General features: G+C 52.7%; 1 protein-coding gene across 2 annotated transcripts in view; it reads right to left on the bottom strand.

Moving 5' to 3' along the window:
* The window catches only part of ACVR2B (activin A receptor type 2B), a 39079-nt gene that overhangs the window by 10133 nt on the left and 17549 nt on the right, over positions 1-11397 (bottom strand). For both annotated transcript variants that reach the window (XM_031009875.3, XM_055381293.2), the window contains exons 2-10: positions 5479-5686; positions 5003-5112; positions 4680-4831; positions 4454-4597; positions 3701-3844; positions 3146-3294; positions 1507-1621; positions 636-774; positions 412-542 (exon numbers count right to left, since the gene is read on the bottom strand). In XM_031009875.3, the coding sequence (XP_030865735.1) occupies positions 412-542; positions 636-774; positions 1507-1621; positions 3146-3294; positions 3701-3844; positions 4454-4597; positions 4680-4831; positions 5003-5112; positions 5479-5686 (1292 nt within the window). The remainder of the gene's footprint in view (positions 1-411; positions 543-635; positions 775-1506; positions 1622-3145; positions 3295-3700; positions 3845-4453; positions 4598-4679; positions 4832-5002; positions 5113-5478; positions 5687-11397) is intronic.

Genomic DNA, 11397 nt, shown 5'->3' with positions numbered 1-11397 from the left:
CAGCATGCCTGCCTTCATGGCAGTCATCTTTCTGAGCTTACTGGCCTCACTCCACAGCCCTAGGAAAGGTTCATTGAACCTCAACATACACAGGAGGGAGAAGGAGATGCCAAGGCCCCTACTAGGACAGACCCGACTACTTGCCTTGAAGCGCTGATATTCAAACAAAATCTTATTCGAAGCCCAAACCATGCAAGTGCCCAAAATGTAGCAGTTCAGTCAAAGTGGGGATCAGGAGAAGGACATCATCCTACCTTACTCCCCATAACCCCTGGAACACATCCCTAGAGTCCAGGGAACGTCACAGACTTTCTATTTGCCCATTCCCCCTTGATTTCAGCTTACCTGCTACACATGAAGGGTTTTCCCTTCTCCACCCCCCTGCAAAGTTGCCTGAACCAGGCCCCTTACCGGGTGTTTCAACCAGTGATCTTTAATGGTGGGCCTCATCTTCTTGTGCACCACCACCTCCTGCAGCTCCTCCAACGAAGGGTGCTGGCCAATCTCTTCCTCAAAGGGCAGCATGTACTCATCCACGGGTCCTAGGAGTAAGAGACAGCCTGGCAGGATCACTCTAAGGTCCCACTGCTCCCTATCACTCAATCTAGGATGCCCAGGGCTGCCATCCTACTTACCGTCTGCAGCCTTGCAGCGAGACACGAGCTCCCACAGCACCAACCCCATGGCATACATGTCAATGCGCAGGAAGGCATCTCTCTGGAAGTTGATGGCTCCCTCGAGCACCTCAGGAGCCATGTACCGTCTCGTGCCTACCTATGTGAGGACAGAGGAGGGCAGGATTTACAGTGACTGGCCATACACACACAGCTGGGACATGGGAGTTACAGCCTCTGTGCACCAGATGGCGGGCAAGACAGAGCAATTCAGACAGGTTATCAATGATGGCAAACCTCGATTCACCACATTCACAGCAGTTACAAGAGGTCACAGCATCAATTATACTTGGATAATAATTTTTAAATACTATATCCTGGAGATAATAGTAATCTAAAATGGAATTGTTACCAAATTAATACAAGGAACTACAGATGATATGTATTTGACTGAGATTAAGACCAAAAACAAAGAGGGAAGGAGAACACTTAAAAAATAATAACAGTGATTGTTTTAGGAATGATTTCCTAAGTTTAATTTTTAGTTACTTGTTCCAGGTTCTTTGTTTGGATCCTTAGTACATTTCTTTGTTTTATCTTAGGAATTAAAACTAAAAAAGTGAGAGAAAGACTAAGATTGCAAGGACTAGTGGTCAAAACCCCAGTGGGGAATCTCTACATTTCCCAGCTGACTGTCCTATGGAAGCTAAACTACACTGCCTTCCTGGTCTTGGTTTCTCCACTGGTCACACAAGAGCATTGTTCTAAGTTCTCAGACAGCTCAGAACGCATGCAGTCACCCTCATCCCTGCACCTCCCCAGCTGAGCACAAAAAGGGCAAAGTATCTACCCTGGGTCTGTCCCTCTCTTCCTGCCCTGTGAGGCCTGTTACCTGTCCGTGGGTGTCCCCTGGAGGTTTCCCTGGCTCAAATCGAACAGCCAAGCCAAAGTCAGCCAGCACGGCTGTGAGGTCGCTCTTCAGCAATACATTCTTACTTTTAAAGTCCCTGTGGAAACAAGTGGGCAGAGATAAAGCTTAACATCATGATCCAACTCCCACCTTGGTTCCCAAGATACTAGAGTCTGTGCCCTAGAGTCAGGCCCCAGACCAGGCCATCCCACCCTACCTGGGGTGCAGAGGTGAAGCAGCACAGGCAGGCAGCTGCAGGCGCCGACATGGGTGTGAGAATCCCTCAGTGCACTTCAGATGGAAGGCTTCCCCCAGGGTTGGCAAAGCAACACCTACCCTAATGGCTGGGCAGACCCTCTCCCAGTCCCCACACTATCAAAGGTCAGCCCATATATTCTCAGAGGGGTTGTGGACAGGCACACTGGCCTGGGATGCAAGTTTTCTGAGAAGAATTTACAGCATTTGGAATGTGAATGAGAATAGGAATTTAATATTAGCTTTCCTAGGATCCTGCAGAGACCCCTTAGGGCCTCAAGCTCACCATGAAGGCCGGGTGAAGCAAGGGTGCTATTGCATGCACCCAGCTCCACCTCTAACTAAGCAAAGCTACTTGTGGTACTCAGTTTCCCCAGTGCCTGTCTCAGCCTCGTGAGGATTCGACTGAGTGGTAAGTGCAAATGTTTAGGGCCACACCTGGCATACTTACTAGGTATTCCTATTAAGTTGAGCCATATAGCGGAGACAACATTCAACCTTTTGACCTATAAAAACGGCAATTTCATACAGTCTACCTTCTATGTCATTACTGTTATTACCATCAGGGACCCTTCAGCTTTGAACGCTGGAATTTGAGGTTCATTCCCCTCCCTCACAGTCACAGAACCAGACTCAACTAGCTACAAGACCTTGGCTAAGTCATTCAACTTCTCTGTACTACTGTTCCTCCATCTGCAAGACAGAGCTGAGAAATACAGTACTTGTCTCAAAGGGCGGTAATGAAGGTCAAATGAATTGATACTTCTCAAGTGTTTAGAGCACTGCCTGCCATTTAGTAAGCATGACAGTGATGAGCTCATCCAGAGTTTCTTAAAGGGTGGTTCGAGGACCCCAGAAGATCTCTAAGACTGTTCCAAGGGAATCTATAAAGTCAAAATTATTTTCATTTATTTGCTTTTTTAAGGCTCATTCTCTTAGGAGCATAGAGTTTTCCAGAGGCTACATGAGATGTGATGTCCTCACTCTGACAGCGAATGGGATGTGTGGGTGTGCTCAAATACAGCAAATATCAATAGTCATAATCCACTTACACAAAAGTCCTTTTAAGAGTATAAAGGGGTCCTAAACTAGAAAATTTGAGAACTACTGAGCCAACTCTCCAACCAAAGTAATGGAGTCAGCACTTCATGTGGCCATTAGAGGGCACCAAAAACCAGCTTGGGAGGCCATGCCATCCCCAGGACACAGCGGGAAGGCCAGGTTTTGTGCCCAGCTGCCTCGGACACACAGCAAGCAGAGTAAGTATGTTTAGGAAGTTGAGACATCTCCAGACACTGCTCTCGCCCACCAACCCTTCCCACAGCTCCAGGTCAAGTGCAGGAAAGGCACCTGCTGACCCAGGTACCTGTGGGCAATAGACGGCTTGTGGCCCTCGCCACGGCACCAGGGCACATCCTCATGCAGGTATGAGAGGCCTCGTGACATCGTCTCTGCTACATGACACAGTTCGTTCCATGTGATGATGTTCCCCTTGAGGTAATCCGTGAGGGAGCCCTGAGAGAAGACAGCACAGAACTTGAGCACAGATTCTGGGTACAGGACAGGACCCAGCCCAGCCCTGGCAGAGAAGTCTCAGTGGGCCAATGGCTAGGCTGCTCTCCTGGAAGGCTACTACAATCGATATGGAAGATGGATGAGGCCAGGAGGCAGGGAGGGCTAGGGGTGGGAATCATGGAGTCACTACTCTTACCATAAAAACTTATCCCACGGTGAGAGGTTCCTATCATAGGGGAACCAATGTCCACACCTATGGCAGGGGTAACCCCATCGTGGATAGTGCTACCGGGGCAGAGTACTTCATGGTGGACACCTCCACAGGGAAGGGGTCATCATATTATGGAGAGCCACCAAGGGGACATTCCATCTCCTCTCAGAGTCCATTCTGATGGGTGTGGCTCACCTTGTCATGGAAGGCCGTGATGAGCCACAGCTCTACTTCGAGGTTGGAGCCTCGCTTCTCGGCAGCAATGAACTGTAGCAGGTTCTCGTGCTTCATGCCAGGTGTGCTGAAGATCTCCCGTTCACTCTGCCATGACTGCTTGTCCTGAGGCCGGGGGCGAGGGGTTGGGGGGACAAGTGGCTGGCTTAGCCCTGCTGCAGTCACATTGCCCTACAGCAGAACAACCATTCCCCATTCCCCACCCTCAAGCCTCCCAGCCCATTCCCCACCCCCCAGCCTCCCAGCTTCAGCATTTGTAAGGGGACCAGGAGAAGACCTGTATTAAGCTAGGCCCCGGAGCAGGAGGCCAACAGTGATCCCTGAGATCACTTAAGGCTAGCACTTCGATTTACAAATGGGGCCACTAAGGTCCATGGATGGGGTGTGAGTGACGCCGTATCACCCAACAAATGAGGCAGAGCCAGACCTGGTGTCCAGGGCTGCTGGAAAGAACCCAATGTCAAAAACAAAACCCTGGTAACCAGGGCAAATCAAGGTTTTGCAAAGCCCTACCCTAGTCCTATGATAAAATTCCATAGTTGCATGAAATCTACAGACCAGCCAAGTGTAACATGAGTAACTAGGCCCAATAAGGCTCACTTTTCTCTCATACCACAATATTATTTGGGGTTTGGATTGCCCCAGGTCAGGAGAGCCTCCAGTTCAAGCTACAGTGGAGGCAGAGGACCTGGATGGAGCCCCTCAAACACTCACCTGGAGTGGGAAGATCTTGACAGCTACAAAGTCATTCATGAGCTGGGCCTTCCAGACACAGCCAAAGCGCCCCCGAGCCTTGATCTCCAGCAGCTGCAGTGGCTTCAGGCCCACCAGAGGGGATGGTGGTGGAGGCCCAGGGTCCTGGGGGAGAGCAAGGCTTAAAAAGGTCTGGCCTGTCCTCCCCACCTCTATCCTGCCCTGCCCCAAGCCAGCACTGTCTCACCTCATGGATGTCCACATGACCGTAGGGGGGCTTGCGATGCCGGTACATCCAAAAGGCCAGCAGGACGATGAGGGAAAGGCCCCCGATGGGCAGCAGTGAGTAGGCCAGCACCGTGAGCAGGGTGGGGGCTGTCGGGGGTGGCTCGTACGTGACTGGGGGACACACAGAGCCCTGTGTCAAACAGTCTGCCCACCCTCACACTTCCAGAGCCAGACTACAGGGCCCTGTAGCCACACCCCCACCCAACTGAGGAGCCAAGCACTCCAAGCCAAAGAAGCCCAGGTCGGCTGACTCAAGGCCCCACTTCCACACTGCCCCCTTACCTTCCGGGCCCCCAGCCTCTGGCAAATGAGTGAAGCGCTCGTTGCAGAAGTTGCCTTCACAGCAGCAGAAGTACACCTGGGGGTTCTCCTCAGTGGCCACGCACTCCTGCCTGGAGGCACAGAATTTTCCATATACCCCTCACCTGGGGGATGCAAGACTCCCCCAGGCCTGACCTGCCAAGCCCTCCTCACAGACAGAGCACCTCATGGGCAACACCAGGGGGACAGTGTGAACTCACCTCCCCTACAGGAGACCCAAAGCCAAGGAAGAACAGCCAGGGGTTGACACTGGGACCCCTCCTCAGGGCTAAGGTAGGACAAATAGGGTGTGGAAGGGCGTGGGGCCCTGGCTACCATCTCAAGAGCCCCTTCTTGGTCCTTTATCTCCCGCTCAGACATCCTGAGACCCAAATGGCCCAGTGGGCAGTATAAGCACAGGTGGGTCCAAGAGGAAAGGAGGGCAAGTCTTGGGGTACCTATCGTAGCAGTTGAAGTCATCTAGCCAGCAGCCCTTCTTCACGAGCTCGATGGTGCCAGAGCTGTTGCGCCAGGAGGCGTAGCAGTGCAGCCGCTTGTCCTGCTCGCCTTCGCAGCGCTCCAGGCCGCTCTGGTTGGTGCGCTCCAGCTCCCAGTTGGCGTTGTAGTAGATGCACTCCCGTGTCTCAGCCTCCCCACGCCCAGAGCCTGTGCCCCAGAGAAAAGAGAACCACTGAGCATGCCCCCTGGGACCACCACCCAAACCCCTACTCCCAGTCCTGGGTGCCAGGCCACCCTGAGGGAGGGAGGCCGGGTGGTGGGTTGGGGTCACCAACCTCCTGCACTCACCCCTGGACGTAGGCCACCCATCCGTCCAACACCTCTTAATTTACGTGTGCCAGCTGGCACCAGCCCCCACCTCATTCTGCAGCCCATCACAGCTGCCCCTAGGCCTAAGCAAAAGGGAGGAGGCAGGAAACCTAATGCCACAGAAGGATGGATAAACAGCCAGACAGGCAGAGTCCAGATGCACAGAAAGGGCACCAACACCTGAGGCTCCTGGGTGGGGGTGGGGGCTACTTCCCTGCTGCAGCAGAAACCGATGAAGAGGCCCCCTTAAAACCCCAGTGCACGTCAGAATCACTGTATGTTGCAGGTGTGGGAAAGGGGAGCAGTGTTCATTCAAATATGTATTTCCAGGCCCAATCCAGACCCATCCCAATGGGAATGGGGGCAGAATATGTACTTTTAATCACCCCTGTCTGTCTCAGGTGATTGTGATAAAGATCTCAAGGACCACCTGGGAAAACTGCAGAGGGGAGTGGCTTCCTGCTGCTCCTGTCTCTGCCCCCAAGCCCCCTTCTCACAACAGTTCCCCAGCGAGACCATGCCAGTGGGTCCTCCACAACTCCCTGCCCATATGGAATGGAAAGGACCCTGTAAGCGTCCTTTCTACACCCAGCAACCACACCTGGTGCTCGGCAGGGCTGGAGAACATAAGGAATGAGGCCTGCGTGTACAGGGTAAGCCTCCCAGAGTCACCAAGGGGAATACGTGCCTCAGGCAGAGGAGCGCTAGCTGGTGGCTTAACCTGCAATCACAGATCATTCTCCTGGCTAGGTTCCTGATGACCCCAGGGCACTCCCCATCACTTCTGAACCCCCTTCCACCTGCTGCAGGAAGTGCCATCCAGGTGGACAACCACTTCAACCCCCACCTGCCCATTCAAACACTTTCCTTCAAACTTGATTTCAAACATTCTCCAAATCCATCTTCCTCACCATCCCCTACAAAACAACCTCCAGTCCCAGCCCCAGTCTACTCCCACTACCCGCAGGAACCACATAGCCCTGACATAGGAAAGAGTATGGAGATGCCAAAGGAGGTTCGGTTCTGTCTGAGAGCTCTACCAGCACCCCATTATAGGCCACCCACAATGGAGGCAGGTGGTGGCATTTACAACCTCACTGCCAGAACCCCACACAGACACCCGAGAGGATAGTTGCACCAAGCATCCAGCCATCCTATCCACACTTTTTGGGCCCACGTAGGCCAGTGACCTGGCACCACTCCTGGCTGGTCTTCTGCCACTATTCCCGTCCCAGGAAGGAGGGAGGGGTCAGAGTCAATCCCACCAGACAGCCAGCCCACCAGCAGCCAAGAGCCCTACTTCGCCATCAGCCTGAAAGGCTGACTGGAGTAGCAAAGAACACGAACCCTGCCCTGACCCTGGGGGAGGGCAAAGTACCCTGAACACTAGCGTAGCCTAAGGACATCCTCACTCTCATCTCCACCCCTACTGTTGGCCTTCATGAGGAAAGAGCTTGATTTCCCAGGGTATACCCCAGAGAGAAGGATACTGACTGGCTGTCAGGTGAAAGAAGCCCCCCACCACTGGAGTGGCCATTCTCCTGTCAAACCCAACCCCTTTCTGCATCTCCCTGAAGTGATAGGATGCTTCTTCCAGGGGCAGGAGCAAGCAACGAATCTCAAGGATCCAGGTAGCACCTAAGGGTCCGAAATGTCACCCAATCAGAATGGCAGTGCCCAGCCACAGCTCTGGTCATCCTGCACCAGGTGGCCTAGGCTCTGACACTTGTGAAAGGAAAATGCATGGCCTCCTGACCAGTCAGTCAGCTGGGACTCAGCCTCTTCTAAAGGAAGGGCCTCAGGGTCCACAGAGAGGCTTACAAGGGTACACACTAGCTTCCCCAGCCAGGCCCTTCATCAAGCATGTGGCTTTAAGGTTTAGAGGGAGAACCTGAGAGGGTGGGGTGGGGGTAGTAGACCAAAGGCTGAACAAGCACACCAGGGCCAGGACTGAGGCTTGCACCTACATTGTCCCTGTCTGCCTGCAGCAGCACCCAATTAGTGGGTTATTCGAAGGCCTCCTCTCCCCAGGCTGGGCCCCACTGCATCCACGGCAGCAGTTCTAGTGGGGGTCCGTGGAGACCTGAGACTTGTGGGGCCAGCCATGAAGCTGCACTGCAGACAGGGAAGCTGGGCACTCCCCTACCTTCCTCCCCTCACTGCAGCCACACCATAATGTCACACCCTTGAATGTGCTTGGCTTCTAGGCTTAGCGTAAGTCGGAAGTTACCACCTCTGGCCGTAAGGTTACCCACCTTCCTCTGATTTCGGCTCTTCCCTCTCCCCTGAGACCAGGCAAACTCTCTATTTCCACTGGTCCTTGTGCTTCCCCTGCCACCTAACTTAACCACCCTTGACTAATGGCCTGTTGTTGCTTAAAGGATTATTTCAGACATCCAAAAAGTGTACCAATAATATAACCAAAAATAATCTCAAGAGGAAATAACACAATGAACACTTGTATGAGAAATAAAACATTACACATGTACTCGACAACTACTTTCTAAATGTCAGGCTTTCCCCACAAGACTGGAAAGCCGACAAAGGCAGGACCCTTGCCGTCCTAAGTGGCAGAATCATTCCAAACACATCATAGATGGATGGGTGGACAGACAGAAGGACAGAAGGGTATAGGTATCATGGCTAGAGCAAGATGTCGAAAGGAGGGGACAACAAGGATGGCCTCAGCCTGCAGCCCAAGCCCTAGGTCCTCAAAGAGTTTCCATCTCCATTCTGACAAGCAACAAGCCTCTGTGCTGAGGCAGGAGCCCAAACAAGGGAGGCCAACAGAGTAACCTCCTCTCTCCAGGCCACTGATAAGTCAGGGACCACCCTCTTGCCACTACCATGGGCAGGACCCAAGTGAAGAGGCTGGGAGTTCCAAATCTCAGAGGACCCAAGGGTTCAAGATGTCAGCTGGGCCAGGCACGGTGGCTCACGCCTGTAATGCCAGCACTTTGGGAGGCCGAGACGGGCAGATCACCTGAGGTCAGGAGTTCGAGACCAGCCTGGCCAATGTGGTGAAACCTGGTCTCTACTAAAAATACAAAAATGAGCCAGGCATGGCGGCGGACACCTGTAATCCCAGCTACTCAGAAGGCTGAGGCAGGAGAATCGCTTGAACCCAGGAGGCGGAGGTTGCAGTGAGCTGAGGTCGTGCCATTGCACTCCAGCCTGGGCAACAAGAACAAGACTCCATTTCAAAAAGATGTCACCTGACCCCCATCTGACCAGATCCTCCTACAGGCAACCCAGCGAAAAATGGCAGCCGTGAGCGGGCCAGACTTCAAGTCCTACTCCAATACTTCACAGCTAGGGTAGTTGTAGGAACTAATTGAGTTAATGCACTTTAAGAGTGGTTAGAACACTGCCTGGCACATTGGCTATATTACAGCCACAACCATCCCCTACTGCCTATGACAATCCCTCATAACACAAGTCCCCTGTATGACTCCCAGCCCATCAAGTCACACCATGCCTACAAGAGCTTTACGTTCAGAGCCCATGCCCCTCCCTCACCACAGGGCTCTGCTGCCACCTGGAGACCCAGGGGCCTCCGCCATTCCTCTCTCTTCCCCAGACTCTCCTTCTTCACACACTCAGCTATTTATAGCCTCTGGCAATACTCCAACCACAGGCCACCTCTGCCTTTTAATAGATACAGATTCCCACCCACACCCAGGAAGCCAGGGCATCCATGCACAGGAGGCTCCCCTTGACCCCCAGCCCACTCGCCTAACCTGGCAGGAGGAGAAGCCATGCTCCCAAGATGCGGGTGCTTAGGGTACCCCCCTTAGGCCTGCTGCCTCATAGCCCTGAGGTAAGTGAGCATGGCCCCCAGATACCAGGACAAGGGGCTTGCTGCATCCCTGAGTCACAGCCAAACCAACTGCTGGCCTCCAAAGGAAGCTGAAATAAAAGTGGCAGTGTCCCCAAGGGGCAGTCCCTATGCTCCAAGGGGCCTAATGCCAGTAGAGAGAAAGTACCCAGTGCTCCCCAAACCGTCCCTCCTGGCAGGACCACTCCCAGATACGCCACCCCCGACCCTCAAACAAACACGCAGTACATGCACGTACACACACACAGTACATGCAGACTGCACTCTGAACCAACATTCCTGGTAGCAGAACCTAAGCCGGCTAGTTTGGATGCTCGAAGACACGCACTGGGAGGTCAAATACTGGGAGGTTCGTTTCTCCTATGAAGCAGCTCAGTCCAGTAGGCCTTGGACATACCCACTATGCCCTGAGGAGAAAAGGGAGAAATCTCACCAAGGTCCCATCTGTGAGGGGCTCAAAGTGCAATGGGGAGAGAAAGAAGAGGAGATGGTTCAGAGGTGGAGTGTCCATGCCCACCTCCCCTGGAGTCCCTGAGCTCTGCACTTGGGTGTCCCCAGTCCAGCCAGTGTCTCCTAGAGGAACTGTGACCCCAGCAGCCAGCAGAACCACTGCTCAGTTGGCTCCTGGAGGCCCCTTGGCAGCCACCTACCCCAGGGAGCAGGTGCCCAGCCCCACCCTTGTGGGCACTGTAGTGGTGAGAAGGAGTGCCACTCACCACTACATCTATCTAGGTCTGCTTCTGCCAGCACACTGAGGCACACCCTCCCAGAACCCTCCATGCCCAAGAGGAAGACAAGCAAGAACGTCTCAGGAGGGCCAGTGTTCTCCCTCTGGTGTCCAGCCTTCACATCTGCCCAGAGAGGAAAGGCAGCTCTCCCCACAGACAGCACCCCTCGAAAGGCAGCCCTGAGTCTGCTCAGCTGCCTTTATAGCCCTAGCAGGTCCCTCCATAAGAGCCAAGGAGAGGGCCAAGAGCAGTGACTTATCCATGTTATGATTCCACACCCCCCAGCTCCACAAAGCAGCATCTCCACCACCTCCCCAGGAGCAGAGTAAGGGCAGCTGGGGTGTAGAGATGGAGGGAACCTGAAGAGACAGATGGGGCCAGGAAGGAAGGCTGGAGTGTACAACAGATAAAGACACTGACACATGCACACACGTGTATGCTCATTGTGGAGCGGCATGTACAATAGGGGAGAAAAAAACCCAAAATATTCCAACATTGTGTCTTTGCATTTCTTTTACCCAAGAGAATAACTCTTGACTGTTTCTAGCAACCAAATACAATCTCTAATACATATGCTTTTTGTCCTTCATCCATATATTTGTAAGCCATCCAGGTTGATATGCATTAATTTAACACTTATACAGCTCACACTACATCCCAGGTCCTATTCTAAGCATTCTGCAAAGAGTAACTTATTTAATCCTCATGATAAACCTGTGCAGGTCCTCATTTTATAAAAACTGAGGCACAAACAGATTAAGTAACCTACCCAAGTTATTTATTAAGTGTCAAAATCAGGCTTCAAACCCCAGGCAGCCTGTCTCTAGAGTGCATGTTCTTTATATACTGCTGCCTCTCCTGCAGCTCTGAAGTGCATTTATTTCAGAAGCTTATAACCTCACATAACTTTAAGTATCCACTCACCTACTGGACTCAGGTTATTTACGTTTGTTGATCTCAGCAATGCCATCATGACTTCTTTT

This window comes from Gorilla gorilla, chromosome 2, assembly GCF_029281585.2.
Source record: "Gorilla gorilla gorilla isolate KB3781 chromosome 2, NHGRI_mGorGor1-v2.1_pri, whole genome shotgun sequence".
NCBI classification, from domain to species: domain Eukaryota; kingdom Metazoa; phylum Chordata; class Mammalia; order Primates; family Hominidae; genus Gorilla; species Gorilla gorilla.
Note: the sequence above shows the minus strand (reverse complement) of the source record. Positions and strands in the feature narration are given on the sequence as shown.